Source organism: Monodelphis domestica, chromosome 6 (assembly GCF_027887165.1).
Source record: "Monodelphis domestica isolate mMonDom1 chromosome 6, mMonDom1.pri, whole genome shotgun sequence".
Taxonomy (NCBI): domain Eukaryota; kingdom Metazoa; phylum Chordata; class Mammalia; order Didelphimorphia; family Didelphidae; genus Monodelphis; species Monodelphis domestica.
In genome coordinates this window covers 110,329,769-110,348,927 of record NC_077232.1, presented here as the reverse complement: position 1 = coordinate 110,348,927, position 19,159 = coordinate 110,329,769, and the positions used below count along the sequence as shown (strand labels likewise).

The following is a 19,159-nucleotide window of genomic DNA, read 5'->3' as shown; positions in this document are numbered from 1 at the left end:
ATTTACTTTCTAATGGAAAACATTTTGACCTTGGTCATTTGTATCGTTGCATCTCTATATTTAGTGCTCTCCCTAGTGTCAGCTTCTGAGGGTATATTAATATCAACACGAAGCTGGAATGGAAACTGAGACCAGGTGAAGCCTGGGGACCTACCCATTTTTGAAATGCAGGAATAAGGACAGGAGACCCCAGCCCAACTTGTCTTACTGAGCCTTGATTTGGCACTGTTGGGCTTGAATCTGTTGGCTCAAGCAGGCTATACATAGAGGGCACCTGTTCCCTTCTAGAGAGGGGAGCATCGTGTAGTCCTCTGCCCGCTGGCTCTCTCTCCCTCCAGCTGCCTTTATCCCAGGCTGGCAAAGGGGAGAAACATTGACTGAACCAGAGCTTTAGTTTCTTAGTCCTCCATCCCATTTCTGTTCATCGCTCCAGCTCCCCACTTAGTGGCTCAAGCTTCACAGCTAGTAAGTGTAGGACCTTGGGTAAGCCATTTAAACTTGTTTATCATTGAGGCAGCTAGGTGGCTCATTGGATAGAGCACTGGGGCTGGAGTCAGGAAAACCCAATTTTAAACTTGATTTCAGATACTTAAACTAGGCAAGTCACTTAACCTCTGTTTGTCTTAATCCACCGGAGAAGGAAATGGAAAACCACTTCTGTGTCTTTGCAAAGAAAACTTCATGGAGAGTACCGTTCATGGGGCCAAAAAGAGACACAGTTGTGAATTTTAGATTTACTCCACCCTGCTTAGTCTTTAGAATTCTAAAAACCAGGAATGTATACACCCCCACTTAAGGATTAAGTGTGGGGGGAGGAAGGTCTATGACCCGAGTGTGCTAGTGTTATAGACAAAAGAGGGGTTGGCATAAACTGTGACTGCAAAAATATGGGTTTTAAGACTTTGAATTTCCAAAAGCATAAAGATAATTTTTAGTGTCTTGATTTAAATATTAAAAATAAAGTGGTCGCTATGGGAAAAAATCCCAAATATGAAATACCCAAGTCAGCTGGGTTTTATGGAGATTTTTAATTAATACAAATTAAGGAATTAAAGAAAAAGAGAGAGACAGAGTAAGAGGAAATAATAGGAAAATTAGGGCCTAGGCCAATGGCCTAGGTCTTTCTCTTAAGAGAGAAAACTAAGTCAGTCTTTAATCACACACCACAAGATTGTCCCAAGCAAAACTCTAGTGTTCAGAGAGACCCTCCAGTTCAGCTCCTGAGCTCCACTAAGTTCAGCCACCGAGAGACCTCCAATTAAGCTTCCTAAGATGAACTCATTCCAGAGCCCTCCAGCTCCTTCCTTTTAAAGAAAATTTTCTCTTGTGTCACCTCCCCTAAATTTTTATGTCTACCAATCACAGTAGACACTTTTCCTAGGACAGCCCATTCTTAGTTTTTAGTTCTCACCTTTTCTGGGTAGATTATATCTTCTGAGTATTTCACACCTCTTTGTTAAGCTTGCCTTTTGTAAGTTGATTGACCTTTTAGTGATTAATTTGACCTTCATAGGTACTTAGCACCCTTTTGTATTAGATCTAAAAATAGACCTAGCATAAGGGCTTTTGGCCTCACTGTAAGTATGAGTTAAGTACTTTTTCATTGTTCAGTAAGGAGTTTGCAACCTTATCTTCCCCTAAAGTATTCCTAAGTATGGGTGGAGTAAAGTTCTCAATACATTCCTGATCAGGTACCTCCATTGTTTAAATGGGGAATAACCTTAACCATAACCTTAAGATAATGTGTCAAGGTAGAGTCTGAGAAAATTTAAGATTCACACTATCAAGTGAAAAATCAGAACACAACTGCCTGACCCCCTGGGCTGTCCAAAGCCAAGTTTAAGCCATCATTGGTACATGTTAGACACAGGAAGTGATGTAAAGAACTGCCTTTATATTTCACATCACTTCCTGTGAGAGGGACTTTTGCGGGTCTTTTGGCGGTGATACTTGGTTTGGAGGGCTCCAGCATGGGACCTCGGACTGCTTCCCTGAAACAACCATGTGGTTAGTGATAAGGCTGACTCCCTTTACCTTGACCTTTCTGAAGGCACCAGCCTCCAAGGAGGCCCCTCATCTTGGAGGAGGCCTTGTGGCTGGAAGCCAAGCTAGATTTGATCTTCTGGGAAGGCCCCTTGGCTGAGGCCTCTGAACTCCCCCTGGCTTAGACCAGGCCAGAGCCGACCTTCCCTTTCTCGCTCTCTCCCTTATTCTTAATTTCTTCCTTCTATTGTAAATAAAACCACCATAAAATTCCATTCTGACTTGAGTATTTCATTGGGATTTAGAAATTAAATCCCTGGCTTTACCACTAAAAATATACATAGTCAGTCTCAACCCTAAAATTTACCCTTAACAAATGGAACGGTTAAATAATAATCTATATCCATCCCATCTCTCTCCCAAGTTCTAGTCTCATATCACAACTTGCTTATAATAATAACTTTTCAAATTGGATAACCCATAGACATCACAAATTCACTATATCCCAAACTCTTCTCCTTAGCTCTTTCCCTCAAACCTCTCCCTCTTCTGAATATTTCTCTTTTAGTCAAGATTTCTACAATTCCTTTAAGGTTAGAACCTTGGCTTTCTCCCCAAATCCTCAGTCTCCTTCATTCCACCTATCCATTCAGTTCCCAATTTTACTCTTTCTATCTTCCTATCTCTTGTGCCCATCCACACAAGCTTAGTTCTTGTCCTAATCTCTTCTCACCAGGAATGTTGCATTAGAATCCTAATTAGTCTCCCTGCCTTTGTCCCTCCTCTCTATAGCTGCCAAAGTGATTTTCCCGAAGCACAAATAGGACCACTTCCCCCTGGCTACTCAAACTTCTTAGCTTCCTCTTGGGCATAGGATAGAATCTCAACTTTTCTGTTGGACTTTAAAGCCCTTTATAACATCATTCCAGCCTGCCCTTCAGGATCCTTTTTATGAATTCCTTTCCCACACTCCCCAGTCCTTCCAAATAGCCTTGTCATTGCCTCCCACTTCCGTGCCCTTTACTGCCTCTCCCTTATTCTTGGGATGTATTCCCCACCACACCAGAATCCTCAGCTTAAACTACTACTTCTCCTCTCTCTAAATTACTTTGTATTCTTTTTAAATACACTTTTGTATATAAATGCTGTCTCTCCTCAAAGAATGTAAGCAGGAATAATTTCATTTTTGGCTTTTTATCTCTAGTATCCAAAATGGTGCTTGCTTTGTTGTTCAGTCATTTTCAATTATGTCCAACTCTTTGTAATTCCTTTTAGAATTTCATTGGCAAAGATACATTTCTTTCTCTAGCTCATTGTACAGATGAGGAAACTGAGGCAAAAGGGTCACACAGCAAGTAAGCACCTGAGGCTGGATTTGAACCATATGTGTTTTTGAATGATTTGATCATGATTCTCCACAAATGTGTATTAGGTGCTTGCCATGTTTATGGTACCATGCTAGATTCCAGGGTTATAAATTTCTTCCAGGAGTTTGCAATCTATTGAAGAGACAAAGAGACATTGTCTTGTTCCTACTAGACCCTTAATGGTTATTAAAAACTGAATTGATATAGACACCAAAAGAAAACTTAACAACCCAAGGCAGCATATTCTTATATCCTGGGATGGCTCTGGGATCTATCAACACCAATAAGAGGATGCCATCCATTGGCTCAGCTCCTGGCTCATCCATGCCTTCTCATACTGTGAAACTCTTGTCCTCAAGCATATCCTCAGGGCAAAATAAAAGATGAATTGTAAGTGCTCCCTGAGCTTGTAGGAGTTCTTTATTATTGAGGTTTAGACTGATTGGGAAAAGCTTCAGGGAGGAATTAGGATTGGAGATAGAGGTTGAAGGAAGCATAAGAGGCCCATGATACTCTATAATGTAGAAAAAAAAAAGAGGCCCATGAGTAAATGGAGAGAAAAGAGAAGGAAGGGAGAATGAATATATTCAGGGAACAGAAATTGGCTGGAATGAAGGTGTAAAGATTAAAGTTAATATTCAATACTCCAAGTATTATTTTAATACTATTCATTGGAATCGACTTAGAGCAAAGAGGAATTAAAAAAACAAAAACTCCAGCAAGCACCCAAAATGCTCCCTCCTTACTGCTCATACCAGCCAGATGTGGGCAGAAAATAGCAACTCCAAAACTCTATCTATGTAAGGAGATGCACAGGATAAGGAAAAGAGGATTGTGGGAATTTGTGGGAAATGTAGTCTCTAGTGTTCAAGAGTCTAAATCAACGCAAAGGAGTTGTGCAAATGAACAGTGGAAGATATGTTGAGGCAATAGGTAAAAGTCAGGCCTTGAATCCCAGGCTGAAGGATTTCGATTTTGTCCTTTCTGTAGATTAGAACCAATGATGTGTTTTTTGAGCAGGAGGTGATGAGTTCAAAGCATTATATTTAGGAAGACTGGGGCATGGTAAGACAGGGAGACCATTGTCAGCCATTCAATAAACATTAAGTATCTACCATGCTCAGTGCTGAGATTATGGGGAAAAGGCAAAAAAGACTGTGTCTACCCTCAAGGAACTCACAAGAAGGAGGAGAAAATTTTCAAACTACTGTGAAAATTAAGTTACATATGGACTAAATTAGAAATAATAAAATGAGGGAAGACAGTAAAATTAAGAGGAATAACTTAATAAAGGGAAAATTTCCAGGCTTATGGAGTTTCCAAGGAAGATTTGTGGAAGTATATATGCACATGAGATTTGGATAGCTCATAATACAGAGTTGGAGAAAATACACACATTGATCAAGTCACAGATCCATTGAAATATTGAAAAAAGGAGCACCAGGAACTAAGGGATCCGCTGTGGGGCAATAGGCTGAGTTTTGACCGCCATTGTGATCCTGGACAAGTTGTTTAACCTCTCTTGGCCTCTGGTTCTTCCCTGTAAAATGAGAAAGTGAGTCAAGGTGGCTTCTAAAGGCCCTTCCAGGGCTGAGTCTGTGATCTTATAAGGGGACAGAGCTGTTGCCATGAGCTCTCTAATTAGCAACAACTTGGTTTAACTTACTCTACCTTTTACTTTCATATGAGTTGATTAGCAACATATCCCTGAGTTTCCCCTTCTCATCCACTTGCATGGATCAGTACAGAAAGCTGTGTTCTTTCCTTCATTCTTCAAGTCCACATTGTGCCCTCTCAGACGTGAACAACAAACACATTCTCCCAGGTTCTCTTCTAGGTCTAGTAAAAAATCACTTATCTAGAGCTGAGAGGGCTAGGGCCACGGACAAAGCACTTCCTTCCAGTACCGAAAAAATCGCTGTGGAAAATATTTAAGTGAGTGGAGGCAGCTACGTAGCCAGCCGGGAGAAAATGCGGTAGGGCAATCTAGCTCCCTATGCTCAAGTGCCTTCCCTTTCAGGGCTATGTGACCAAGTTTGCAGCAGGTTCTAGCCCTGTGATTCTCCAGGTATTCTTCCTTGCCCTGCTCAAACCCCTAAAGGGAATCTATTTGTGTGTAATGGTAAATATTTAACAACTGGATCTCCATAAAATATGTATGTACATCACATTTCAAGTTTAATCTGCATTATTAGCTGAAAAAAAAAGACACCTTTATTTTCTGCCTTGAAGTCCACACTAAGTATTGGTTCCAAGGCAGGAGAGCAGCAAGACTTGGGCAACTGGGTATACGTGACTTGCCCAAGGTCCCACAACTAGGAAGTGTCTGAAACCCATTTTTCAATTGTCTTCAATCCTGACTGTCTATCCATTGAACCCCTAAGCTGTGCCTGCATCATGAACTTTTCCCATCACTTTCTTAAGCCTAGACAACAAAAAAGAAAAATGATAAATAATCCCTAACTTGAGGCATTTGCCAATTTCTCAAGTGTCAATGCTCACACTGAAATGATAGCAATTGGCTGACCAGCCCATAGAAGCTGGCTCTGTAATGTGGCTGGTCATAACCATTCCCAGGCTTCCTGAGAACAGGGAGCAGAGCAGAGACCTTTCCAGAGGAAGGACCAAAGTATGCCTAGTGTTGCACTGATTCCACCAAATTGTGAAAATACTGAGTTTCTTTTCCAACCTGCTGATGAGGCTTCAAAGAATAATCGGTAAATAATGGGCAAGGCCTTTGTTCTGGTCTTTTCCCTCTTTTGCTGATATGTATAAAGGCAAAATTTCCAGCTCATTCTGTTTTCAGAAAGTGAAGGAAAAGGACAAATCCTCCGGTTGACTAGTTTCTGAGCAGATGGAGCTCAGCATCCCTATGAAAGCCTACTGGTTCTTTTGCAAATAAATTTCTCAGATGCATATATTTAGGGAAACAACTCATCAATGAAGATGACAAAACCATCTGGCACAAGGACTAAAAAAAATATGGAGGTTGTAAAAGTTTACATTCTGATGAGGGGTGTGGGTATGTGATTTGTTTGTTTGGAACTGATGAATTTTGTTTGTCATTTGTTTTGTTGCTTTGTTGTTTGTTTTGATTTTTTTAGGGGTTTTTTAATCTGGCCCTTCTAATCGAAGAGGGAGCTACTATCCCGTACCACATTTTGGAATATCTCGAGATTGATCAAACACTCCATTCTAGTAACATCTCAATCCTTCAAGAACTTTATGAAAGGTGAGCTTCTGACTACATTTGATGACATTCTGACATTTTTGTGTAAAGGGGAAGTTTGTGCTTCTGAGGAAAAGTCTGCCATCCCAATAGAATATATAACAAAAAGGAGTCTCCCCAAGTCACTTAGTAAATACCAGGTTGCTGGGCTTGGAGTCAGAAAGACTCACAGTCCTGAGTTCAAACCCAACCTCGGGCATTTACTCTGGGTCTCCAGGGAAAGTTACTTAACCTGTTTGCCTCAGTTTCCTCATTGATAAAAATGATTTGAACAAGGAACTGGCAAATCCCTTCCATACCTTTTGTTAAGAAAACCCCAAATGGGCTCAGGACGAGTCAGACCCAAGTGAACCATCACAACAGAGAGGGAATGAAAAGGGCCCAAGATTCATTGCTACTGAGTTAATTTACACATTTCCCTGATGAGTTGGTACCAGCTGGTTGATTCCTGTTTGCTTTAGGAACAAGATTTAAGAACTGAGTTGTTCATAGAAAGTCAGATTGCTGAATAAAATCTTTCTTTTGAGTATGACTACCCGATGGGCCTGCCAATGGGAAATAGTGAAAGGAACCCCCTTCAGATGAGTTTTTTTGCGGTGAAATGTATTTGAATAACTAAGCCAATAAATAAGAATAATGATGATGATGATGATGATGATGATGGCGATTGTTAGCCACTAGCTTTTATATACTACTTTAAGGTTTTCATTGTGCTTTACTTACATGTGTTATTTCATTTGATGGTCATTTGATGATCTCTGTGAAGTAGGCGCTATTATTAACCCCATTTTATAGGTGAGGAAACTAAGGACAGATTAAGTGACTTAACTCTATGAGGTAGGTGCTATTTTACAGATAAGGAAACTGAGGCAGGGGATCAAATGACTTTGCCAGCATCACATGACCCATAAGAGTCTGGGCTGGGATTTGAATTCGTTCTTAGACTTCAAAGGAGGGATTGTCTTCATTTTTTTTCTATTTTATTCTATTCCTTTTTTTTTTAACCCTTACCTTGTCTTAGTATCAATTCTAAGACAGAGAAGTAGCAAGGGTCGGTCAATCACGGTTAAGTGATTTGTCCAGGGTCATACAGCTAGGAAGTATCTGAGGTCAAAACTGAACCCAGATCTTCCTGATGCCAGGTCTCTGTCCACTGTGCTACCTAGCTGTCCTGATTCTTCTTCTTTCCTAAGCATCGTCTTCAGGGTTTAGCCTAGTGCTTTTCATACAGTAAATGATGCCTGTGTACTTTATTTATCCCTTGTTGAATTCTCCCTGTTTCTCAGGCAGATACCATATCTACTCTCCCCAGCTAACTTCCCAGGGAAAATAAGGTTGGGTCAGTATATGGAGAAGAGATGAATCCTGAGGTGATCTTCACGCAGTCTCTGAATAGTAGTTGATTCATTTGTAAAATGAGGAGCTTATGAATTATTATCATATTATCGTTATTATAATTTTCATTATTATAATATTTTTATTATTGTGTTATTAGAATTATATTGTAATATTCCCAATATTATATTATTTTGGGAAGTCCTGGTTTCTCCCTGCTTTTAACACTCCATGACCTCAGGGCATATTTCCCTGAAAGGGGCCAAAGCTCCTTCACATCCAGGTTTTGGAAAGGGCATAGCAAATTAGATAGCAGACTAATAATTTAGATGGTGTTCTTCAGCTTTCAATACTTCGGAGGAAGAAGGAGGGGAACAGAGAGGTGGACCCTGAGTTAGCTGGCTTGATCCCTGATTTGAAATCCTACCTCAGACCCTTGTTTGCATTTCTGTTGCTGTTCAGTCATATCTTGTGACTCCATTTGGAGTTTTCTTGGCAAAGATCCTGCAGTGGTTTGCTGCTTTCTTCTCCAGCTCATTTTACAGATGAGGACACTGAGGCAAACAGGGTTAAGTGACTTGCCCAGGGTCACATAGCTAGTGTTTGAGGATGACATTGAATTCAGGAAGATGTGCTGGTCCTGGCATTCTATTTTCACTGTAGCACCTAGACGTCCATTATTATTTGCTGTAAAATAGAACCTTCCTTTAGGGAGCCATTGGTGGCCATCAAAATGAGCTCACTGGGCAAAATGCTTTTCAAACCTTAAAGGGCTCTGGAGGTACGAGCTGTGCCTCTAGCTTCCTCAGAAATGCTCCGAGAAGTGGGGATTGCCCTGCTTTATCAGAATACTGCTCCAACATCCTCTGCATTGTACCAAGAATCATATGGGTGTATTTGCTAATGACCCAAAGGAGTCAGAGTCTTTCCTGAGAGTTCCCCTGGAGCTCTTAGAACAAGATAAAATTGAAGAGGAAGCTAGGGCACCATTCTGCTTGGCTTTGAAATCTGTTTCCCATCCTGAAATTATTCTTGCACACAAAGAAGAACTGGGCTGGTTTGGAGAATACTTTGAAAGTATCAGTAATCTGTGTTACCATTAAGTCAAATAATCAGGACAATTTATGGTTTTCATTGTAGGTGCTGGAGCCATAGTAATGAAGATTCGCTCAGTCCTTGCTCATTAGCTTTGTTTTATTTTTATTTGCGGATTATCTGTAATGGAATTTTGCATTCCACTCTGGTAGGTACCATCTCCCTCCAACTCACCCCTACCAGCTGTCTTTATAGTCCTTGTCTTTTAAGGTTTTCATTCATCTAATTCTCACTTCTCAATGTTTGGCAGATCTATTTTCTGGGAACCTTTCTGCTGTCCATATTGATCGCATTGGCAGTCCAGTATTTTCAATCAGTCTCAGGTAATGATTTATCCAAGTCAAACCCATGAAAGAAAGAAAGAAAGAAAGAAAAAAGGAGTGGGTTTTTTTCCTTCCTCTGAAGTCTTTCCTGCCTCCACTTTCCCTTTTGCTTAGACTATTCCATTTCCCTAGAATGCCTCTCTATCTCCACTCACCATAACCCTTCCCATTTTCCCCTTCAAGGCCCAGTTCATATTCCACCTTCTCTACCTTACTACAATGAGCATTTGTTTCATGCCAGGAAATTGAGTACCTTCCCTGCTCATCCCTCACTTGTTATGATTCCCCCTTCTTGGCATTTCACCAGGATTTAGATTGTGGCCTTCCTATAGAACTTGCCAGAAACTGCATTGTAATATGGCTCTTTCTACATGCATCTTACCTTGCCTTCTAGATCTGTATATTTGAAAAATATACACTTACCATCTATGTATTATTCTATATTCTTTACATATCATTATTTAATATAGCTGAATATTATAAAATATAAATATATTTATTTTTCTAGATATTTTAAAAATATGTTTTCATAATCATGTATTTATGTAATTGGCTTCTTTTGAAATTTTATGTTAAACTTTATTTTATGCATTTAAAAACATTATTTTTAAAAACAAAACAAAACCTTATCTTCTGTCTTAGAATCAATTCAAGTTTTAGTTCCAAGGTCAAAGAGAAGTAAAATCTAGGCAGTTGGTTTTAAATGACTTTCCCAGGATCATACAGCTAGGCAGTGTTTGAGGCTAGACTTGAACCCAGGAACTCCCATCTCCAGACTTGGCTCTTTATCCACTAAGCCATCTAGCTGGCCCAAGAACATTATTCTGAGAAGAGATCCATTAAACTAATGATAATAAATAAATAAATAAACAAATAAATAAACAAACAAACAAAAACAAATACATAAACAAACAAACAAACAAATAAAAATAAAAAACCTTCTAAACTCCTATTGTAGATCATAAATTTTTGAGAGCAAGGATAGAGACTTAAACAACTTTATATCCCTCAGAGCACCCAGGTCAGTTTCTTGCATATAGAAAGTGCTCAATAAATATTTGTTGAATAGATGGATCCATGTTAATATGTGTTAAATACATGGATATAAAAATTTGAAATCATCAGAAGGCATTAATTCAATATGTATCTGAGCAGGAAATAAATAGTGTTTTGTACTCCATTAAAACAGGCACCATCAACCTGGACAGACAGAAATAGACATTAAAGACTCATAAGCATCTATGTAGACATTAGCAAACAACAAGATGATGAGATGTGCTCTATAAACATTAGTGCGAGGATTATTTGTGTATCAGAAAATGAAAAGTGAACAGAATAAACCGAATGTCATGAGGTGGAGAGGAAGGAATCATTGGTGAGGAGGGCAGATGGAATCATCATTTTGCTTCCCATCCCCTAAGAAAGTTAATGAGGGACCATCCAAGCCCTCTCCTAGGTCTGATGCCTTACTGTCAGCTGGCTTATAAATCTAACTCATGCAAATTTAGTTCCATCACTAAATTTGTTACCAGGTATAGCACATTCATTTTGCATCTTGTCAGTGTTTTCCATTTCAAATTATCTTTGTCATTTTTACTCTGTAGAAATATTGTTATGATTATTACAAATGCAATTCAGTTAGAGGAGCTGAAAATTGTCTTTATGATTTTATGCCAGCTGGTACCCATGAAAATTCATGGGCTGGTAGAATTGTTTTTTTACCAGAAGTTGTTTCTGTTACTTTTCTTCATATCTTCATCTATACCCCTGATATAGCCTCCCCTTACTCTTTCCTTTTTCACTTTATCATTTCTTTTCCTTTTCCTTTCCTTTTTCCTCTGCTTTCCACATTGGAGGGGATACTCTGTACCCCCACATATTTACACAGGTTCTTTCCCCAACTTTTGTCTCTCTTCACCCCTTCCTCTTAAAAGGTACCTGCAATTTCAACCACAAACACTTTAAAGAGTTCAACCTCATGGAAAGTGTCTGGCATTTAGCAAGATTTCAGACTGAGTGTAAACTTAGAAAGAATCCTGGATTTGGAATCTAGACACCCAAGTTTAAATTCCAGTTTTACTACTTTATTTCCTGTGACCTTGGAAATTAACTCATCTCAGGCTTCAGTCTCCTCATCTGTAAAAGGGATTGGACTCGATGATCTCTTAGATTCTCTGTTGCCTTTAATCTATAATCTTAATAATTAGCCACAATTATGGGACAGGTAACTGAAATGGGGTCCATTTTCATATAATATAAAAACATGAGGAAAGAGGAAGAAACTGAGCTTTAATGGAAAAGGACTTACTTAATGTACAATGGTGCTGATTTGTGGGGTCCCTCTCTGATCAGTTTCACCAATAGAGGTCAAGCTAATAAGTGAGCGGATTGTTAAATAGATAAGCATTCTTAAGGACCAGGGTAGTAGTACAGGATGTGATGATGAGCTTTAGAAACTTTGTAATCGTTGAAGAAAAACAAACAAACCCCAAAACAGCTTTATGAAAATCCTGAAACCACATGGAAGAAATAGCCCTTCAATCTGTGTAGTCATCTTTAAAAAAATACTAATTCATTTTTGTACTTTTAAGCTGAGATGAACATCTATTTTGCTCTAGGCTCCAATCAGCCATAGAGAATTATGTTCTATTTAGTATCATTTGAAACCTTGTATAAAATTGGCCATCATTTTATTGGTTGGTTATTTGCAAGGCTAACTCTGAAGAGGCTATTTATATTTCTTCCAAGGGTGCTTTGCTTGCAATTTGGCATAGGCTGCCACCAAGTGATAGTAACACCTGGATTCTAGCCTCAGGGTCCAAACACCCAAGCTTCTCATACAGCTGACTCACTGGGGAGGAGAGTGTCATGTTTTCCCACTCAAGGCAGTTTTTCTGTTAACAAAAGAGCACTTTATTAAAGTAGCTAAACAAAAAATAAACCAGTCCTGGCATAAATAATCGACTTAAATAATATTAATAATATCTACATGCAAGATTTCCACAAACCTATGTAAGAACTAGGCACCTTACTCACTGATGTTCAAAATTCATCTTGAAGAGCACATAAAATCAAAGCACCTGATCTTCTGTGACTAACTAGATGAAATATTATTCTTAGGGAGAAAAAAAACTGAGGACCCTAAACTAGATGAGCTAAACATTTTTTATTTATCAGACTCTTGTATTTCTGATGGAAGGTGGCTGGTCTTTCACAGACCTAATCACAGAAAAGGAAACCGATGAGGACATGTTAAACTGGGAAATACCATTACAAGGTGTGAATAAGTTTCATGAGTATAGTAGAATGGAGGTCACAGGAAAGTTTTCCTCCAGCTAACTTTTTAAAGTCAGTTTACTGAGATCAAGAAGCAGACTCAAAGAAGAACCCAGCTTCTAATCACATGAGGAGAAGACCCATGGAAGGGAGAATGGGAAGCTATAATGGAACAGGAATGAATAATCTCATAGAACTGCTGACAGAGGCAACCACCAAAAGGAAAGGAGCCAATATTCTGAGAATGAAGCTGCTGGGACCGAATGACCTGTTGGGGGGAGAAGGGGAGATTGTTGCTGAAACCAATCCCTGGACTCTTGAGCCCAGGGCAGTCACCTTTTATCTTCTTTCTCCCCTGGAGCTTCTTAGTGATAGACTGAAGTCTTTTCCACTGAGCAGGAGGAAAGTTTACTTTTTTTTTTTATTTTGGATATTTATTTTGTTTCTAGAAAAAGTGTTTACCACCAGTATTTTTCTAGTGGGAATGTACTTTTTGGAAATACAGTTGTAAGATGGCAGCTGAGAAGGAATTATCCCCAGATATGGTTTTAACATGCAGGTATTTTTCCAAGAAGCACAGTCTCTGGCTGGGATCTGAGAATGACGAAAAAGACCCAGAGAATTAAAGATAGTTTGATGCTGCTTCCCAGAATAGAGAAAGAACATTTATGTGGGAAAATCTACTGAGCCAACATGTCAGCAGTTGGATGAGGAAGGATCAAATAAGAGTGGATGAACAACCCTGAACAACATACCATTATCTTTAACATGACTACACTTTTTAAAAAAAAACTGATTTTTTTTAGTATACCTGACACTTTCCCATATTTTTTTTTCTCATCTAAGCATTAGTGAGTATTAGGTACTGCTCCAATCATTATTATTATTATTACAGATGAGGAAACTAAAGTTTCAGAAATGAACCTATTTCTTCCTGTCTCCAGTGTTGAAATTGATCCATTGAACTGTTCTTTCTAATTCTCAGTAGAGCTCTGAATCATCCCAGGAGTTCTTAGCTTGGCATCATATCTGTGGATAGATTTAATGGAGTCTCTGAACTTGGATGGGGGGGGGGGAATACCTCTATTTTTATATAATTTGCTTTTTTTAAACCCTATATATTTTGGCTTACACATTTAAAATATTCCTTGTCACACTGCTAGGAGTCCATGCTATGAAACCCTTTGCTTTAGATCCTAGAGGGATGACTTTGTCTTCACATGTTATAAAAATATCCTAAGCCCACCTCCCTCCACTTTCCTCAAGTAGGCTGCAGCTGCTTTGGGGAACCCTTTAGACTCTGAGTTCCTTGAGAGCAGAGACTATCTTTTACCAGAGGTAGCACAATTTGACTTAATGTCCCCCATATCAGGTCTCTGATAAAGTTACATGCATTCATTCACTTTTTCACTGAACAAAAATACAGTAGGCACCCAATATATGCAACATAATAGTCTAGGCAGTTGAGTGAGAGGGGAGATGAATAAGACAGGATTCTAACAAGACCCTAAGGTCCTTCAAAGGAGAAACCAGATCTTATATTTCTCTTATAAACTCTAGATTGTCCAATATGTTTTAAGCATAGTCTAAACTCAATAGCTACTTTTTGAATAGAAATTTTAAAAAATAATCAAATAAATAAAAGAATACTGGTTTCCTGACCTTAGTAAGCAAGGCATAGGGACTAGACCATAATTTTGTTGGTAGGGGGAACTCCCAGGTATGGAAACTCCCTCTCCCAACGAATATTGGTACCTCCTCAGTAACTGATAATCTTGGAGACTTGCCTAAAACACTGAAAAGTTCAGTTGAGTCAGGATCAGGCAGCCAGGATGGGGCCGAAGCATATCTTGACCTCTTGCTGTCCTGGCTCCAAGGCCAGCTGGCCTTCACTGCTCCACCAAGCTTCTTACTATCTCTATTGGGCTAGAATCAAATAGTGAAGATAAAATGGACAGAGATAAATACAAAACAAGTCAAGACTTTTTTCCTTCCAGCAGCCAACATGGTGGAGTAAGGAAAGTTCTGACCTTGTTCAAACCCATCTCCAAACAACCAGAAAAAAGAAAAAAAAAGACATCCTTTGTGACCAAGGAATAAAAAATGCCATGAAATCAGATGTAGGAAAAAATAATTTCCCACTCTGGGAATTCTGAACATTTGTATGGTGGAGATGATATATGAATTGAGAGCATCATCCTTGGAAGTAATTCATCAGAACCATTCGTTCCTATTGCCCCAGACGTTGATGATCCATGAAGAATATTTCCTCCTAAGCCTGCTTCCTTTCTTCTCCTAGCAGGTGCTTAGGGAAAGTGGGATCCTTTTACTATTACAACATGCATTTATTAAGTACCTACTATGTGCAGAACAGTATGTGAAGTGCTGTGGATTCAAAGACAAAAGAAGGTGACCCTTTCCCTTCAGGAGCCAGCATTGGGAGATCAGTGGCTTGGGTGGAAGGGAAAAGAATCACTTAGACAGGAAGCAAAGTTTGAGCCCATAGCAATTTATACCATAACTGGGGGGAGGCAGTGATGCTGAAAAGATTCTGGTTTCTGTACACCTTAGTTCTCCTCCATCATAACAAATAACCAAAAAGTAAAGCTGTCATTACCAAAGCATAGTGGCATTTTAAAAAGCCAATACATATTCGGAATGAAGGCTGAGCACATTTTTTAATGGCCCAGCTTATAAAAATGATGAGAATAATTACAATCAGCCCTAGAAGGTGTAAGGATCTTGGTAATCACAGCAGGAAATACAGCAAGTTCTCTCATTAGTCCTGCCAGGCAGCATTAGGGTGTCGTAGGAAGAACATTGTACTCAGGCTAAGGAATGTGTTTGGAGTTCCAACTTGACATTTATTAGCTGTGTGACCTTGAGCAAGTCATCTACATCCCTCACTGAATCTCAGTTTCTTTGTAAAATGGGGTAATACAAAGGTTTGTTTTGCCTACTTCACAGAAATCTTGTCAAGAATCAATCAAATCATGTATGTAAAGTACATTGCCACAAAAGACTATATTTAAAAAAGCAAGTCACAGGCTTACAAATCATACTACTGACATGCTTTCTTTCACTATAGAACAGCCTTTCAAATTAGGGACTCTGGGGCCAGTGCTTCTACTTTTTCCCAGGAATACTGAATGCAGTTGCGTGAGGAAGAAGGTTTTTGTTTTTTTTTTTCCCTTGGTTTGTTCTCCAAACAGATGAGATTTCCTTACTAGGCACTGCTAGCTCTAAGCAAAACTGTACGGTAGGGAACTTTGTATTTTGAATATTTCTGCCTCTACTCCCTCTCCTGGTTCTTGGCATCCCCTGCCTCTGAGCATGTAGCTATACCATCTCCACAGGGCCTGGTTCTTATCTTTCTAATGACATACTCTGCTAAGGTGTTTGCTCTGTTAGCCTCCCAAGGGTTTTGGAACATGAAGGAGGCTTTTGAGGACCCCAAAGGGGGGATTTACCCATATACTTTTGGCCAAAGAATGGCTCTCCTTAGAATCTTCTTTTTTTATTTTTATTTTTTTTGTATTGAAGGGATTCTAGTCCTCTTTCCATTATACCTAAATAATTTCCAGGGAAGGGAATTGCCCTAGCAAGTCAGATTGAGGTCAAATCCAGCGCTGACCCCTTAAAGCATATCATTCTTTTTCTGGTCAAGAAGGCAGCTTCAGGAGGAACAAACATGGGGTTTGGGAGAGGTGAGGGACACCTGCCAGATAAGCCAGTAGAACTCACAGTCACCATACTCACCCCTGCGCTACCTTAGTGATGAAGGGTCACAGATGCTTCGTGGTTTGCCCAAATCTCCATAGACAGGGCATAAAGCTGAGACCCAACACCTAGGTTAGCATTCTTTAGCTTTTCCTAAACCTGTGTATTTTTTCTTGTTGTTGTTTTAGTCACTCATCATTTCTTTTCTTTTTTTTTTTGTGTGCGCGCGTTTGTTTGTGTGTGTGTGTGTGTATCTTTACAGGCAGTGGTCCTCCAGCATCCGTTTCACATCTCTCTTCGGAAATAGCCACTTCCATTGCAAATCCAGCCGTTGGTTCCTTGGAACAAGAAGAGGCCGTTCCTGCAAATAATTTAGAGCAGCGAGGGTGAATTGCTGACTCTCCGTGTTTCCCTAGATGAGAGATGGAGCCTTTGGACCATGGGTATTTGAAAGCAGACATTAGGAATGCTGCAGCCGGGGCATTTTAATGCTAAAACTCTTGACCAGCTTTTGACTACTAGAAGTTAATATTGCACTTGAGTAAATATCTATATCTGCATCATATGTATATTTATGCCAAAAAGGCATAAATATATATATTAAATAAGACCTATAGGTATAGATATTTAAGGCACAAGGAAGTATCCAGAGCACAGAGTGCTTTTCCCAGGGGCATCAGGCAAATACAGCGGAACCGTCTTCCTGTGTTAGTATTGGGGACATGACGGATGCCCGCTACAGTCTACAGGGTTATGAATGGCCCCTGGGACTCACTATGGTTTTGTCATATTCCAGGGGTCATCATTTACCCGAGCTCCATCTAAATCCACTTCAAGCAAGCTATGTTATAATGGGGTTCCGTCCTTTTGCAATTTTCCCTCTATGGAAGAAGAGGTGCCCGTGGCCCCTAAGGAGGGTCTATAATGTTTTAGTCTGTAGCATTTTCGAGAAGAAGAGTCCTCACCACAGCGAGGCTGCTCCTGGAAGCACAAATCCAGCTTCCTCTTTGTCTTGCCATGCCTAGAGGAAACAAAAGGCGCCTTAATTAGAGTTAAGTCAGAGTCGGTGTGAAATACAGAAAAAGGAAATGTCATTGTAAATTGGTTTACATTTTTCTCCTTCAATTTTTCTAGGATCATAGTGCTTAAAATGCTTTAATGATATTGCCGGATATGGTTTCTTCACAATTGTAAACTTCAGATGCCATTTAGAAATGATTAGTATTTAAGTGTAGTCTTCACCACCAGTTACCCATTAGGATAGAAGTAGGCTATTGGAATATGCAGAAAACGATCCTTTAGCTCCTAGTCTCCCTTGTGCCTGATCCTTGGGTTTGGAGAGATGTGTGCCATGTTGTGTGTGTGTGTGTGCACGAGTGTGCATATGTGTGTATATGAGAGGAAGGGTATACGTGTGTGTGTGCGTGTGTGTGTGCGTGTGTGTGTGTGTGTGTGTGTGTGTGTGTGCTAGGATAATTAAATCAGTAATGCAATATCGTGGGTCCAGTCTACTCTCTTTGCACTACTTTATTTACAGTAGTAAATAAAATTATTTTTATACTGTTTACCACCTGTGAAGTGACTGGTTTTCTGTTGGATTTTTTAATGACTCCAAATTCTAAAGTCCATATGCTTTTATAAAAGCAGCAGGAAAAGGGGGCAGCTGGATGGCTCAGTGGATTGAGAGCCAGGCGTAGAGATGGGAGGTCCTGGGTTCAAATGTGGCCTCAGACACTTCCCAACTGGGTGACCCTGGGCTAGTCACAACTCCTATTGCTTAGCCCTTACTTCTATTCTGTCTTAGAACCAATACACAGTACTGATTCTAAGACAAAAGGTAAGGGTTTAAAAAAAAAAAGCAGAGGTTAGGGGAAGCTTGATCAGACAGACTTTTTTTCTGGTGGCACTTTAACGTTTGAAGCTAAATAGAGACATGGTTCCCTTCTTTAAATGATCCGTCCCCTTAGGATCTCACCCTGAGGTCTTTGATTCTCTATTTAACGTTTCTTGGCACTTGGGCCAATTGTTCCCTGTTACAGTTAGTTTCTCAGCACTGGTCTCTTTTCTACTCGGCCCTGCTCTGCCCCTGACTAGAGCCAGGGTACTTCTCAGTTGCTGCTATTATTATTTTACTTAAACATCTGTGAATGACCAGGTAGCTAGGGTGGGGCCTCCAGAATTTGGTTCAGTGTCAGGCTGGATTCTGGTTCAAGACGAGGGACTGACTCATCTGTTCTGCAGATGGTTTTTGAGAAGGCCAGAGTGGTTCCAGAGCCAAGTCAAAGATTTTAATTCACCCCAGGATAAACCCAGAAGTCTCATATCATCCTCGAGGCCCCTGCCAATATAAAACTATTGATTGCTGGGGTCAAAGCTGAATACTACAGGAAAGAAGGACAAGCAGCCCAGTCCTTTCCAATAGCCTCTACTTTAGGGGTTCAGGGAGTCTGGGAACATGGAAAGAGGGGGAAATGACATCTTTGTTTTCATTATTTGGCTTCCCTTTTTAACCTTATGTATTTTATTTTATGCATGTAAAAACTTTGTTCTGAGAAGGGATGTATGGATTTTGCCAGATTGACAGAGGACTTTGGTCATTCAAAAAAGGTGAAAATTTCCTGCTGCATTCCAGATACTAGCCTTGGAGACACAAATTCCTGGGTTCAAATCCTTCCTCAGACACTTAATAGCTGTGTGATCCTGGGCAAGTCATTGACCCTCTCACAGGCTCAGTTTCCACATCTGTAATGGGGATAATGATAGCATCTTCTTCCCAGGATTATTGTAAGGTAACATATAAAGTGCTTTGCAAACATTAAAGTGCTGTATTA

General features: G+C 39.8%; 1 protein-coding gene across 1 annotated transcript in view; it reads left to right on the top strand.

The window, feature by feature from the left end:
• SEL1L3 (SEL1L family member 3) overlaps positions 1 to 17,895 on the top strand; it is a 33,306-nt gene extending 15,411 nt beyond the window's left edge. The window contains exons 7-10 of the mRNA XM_056802511.1: positions 6,455 to 6,582; positions 9,055 to 9,157; positions 9,260 to 9,332; positions 16,591 to 17,895. Of these exons, the coding sequence (XP_056658489.1) occupies positions 6,455 to 6,582; positions 9,055 to 9,157; positions 9,260 to 9,332; positions 16,591 to 16,718 (432 nt within the window). The 3' untranslated portion in view covers positions 16,719 to 17,895. The remainder of the gene's footprint in view (positions 1 to 6,454; positions 6,583 to 9,054; positions 9,158 to 9,259; positions 9,333 to 16,590) is intronic.
• Positions 17,896 to 19,159: the final 1,264 nt, after the last annotated feature.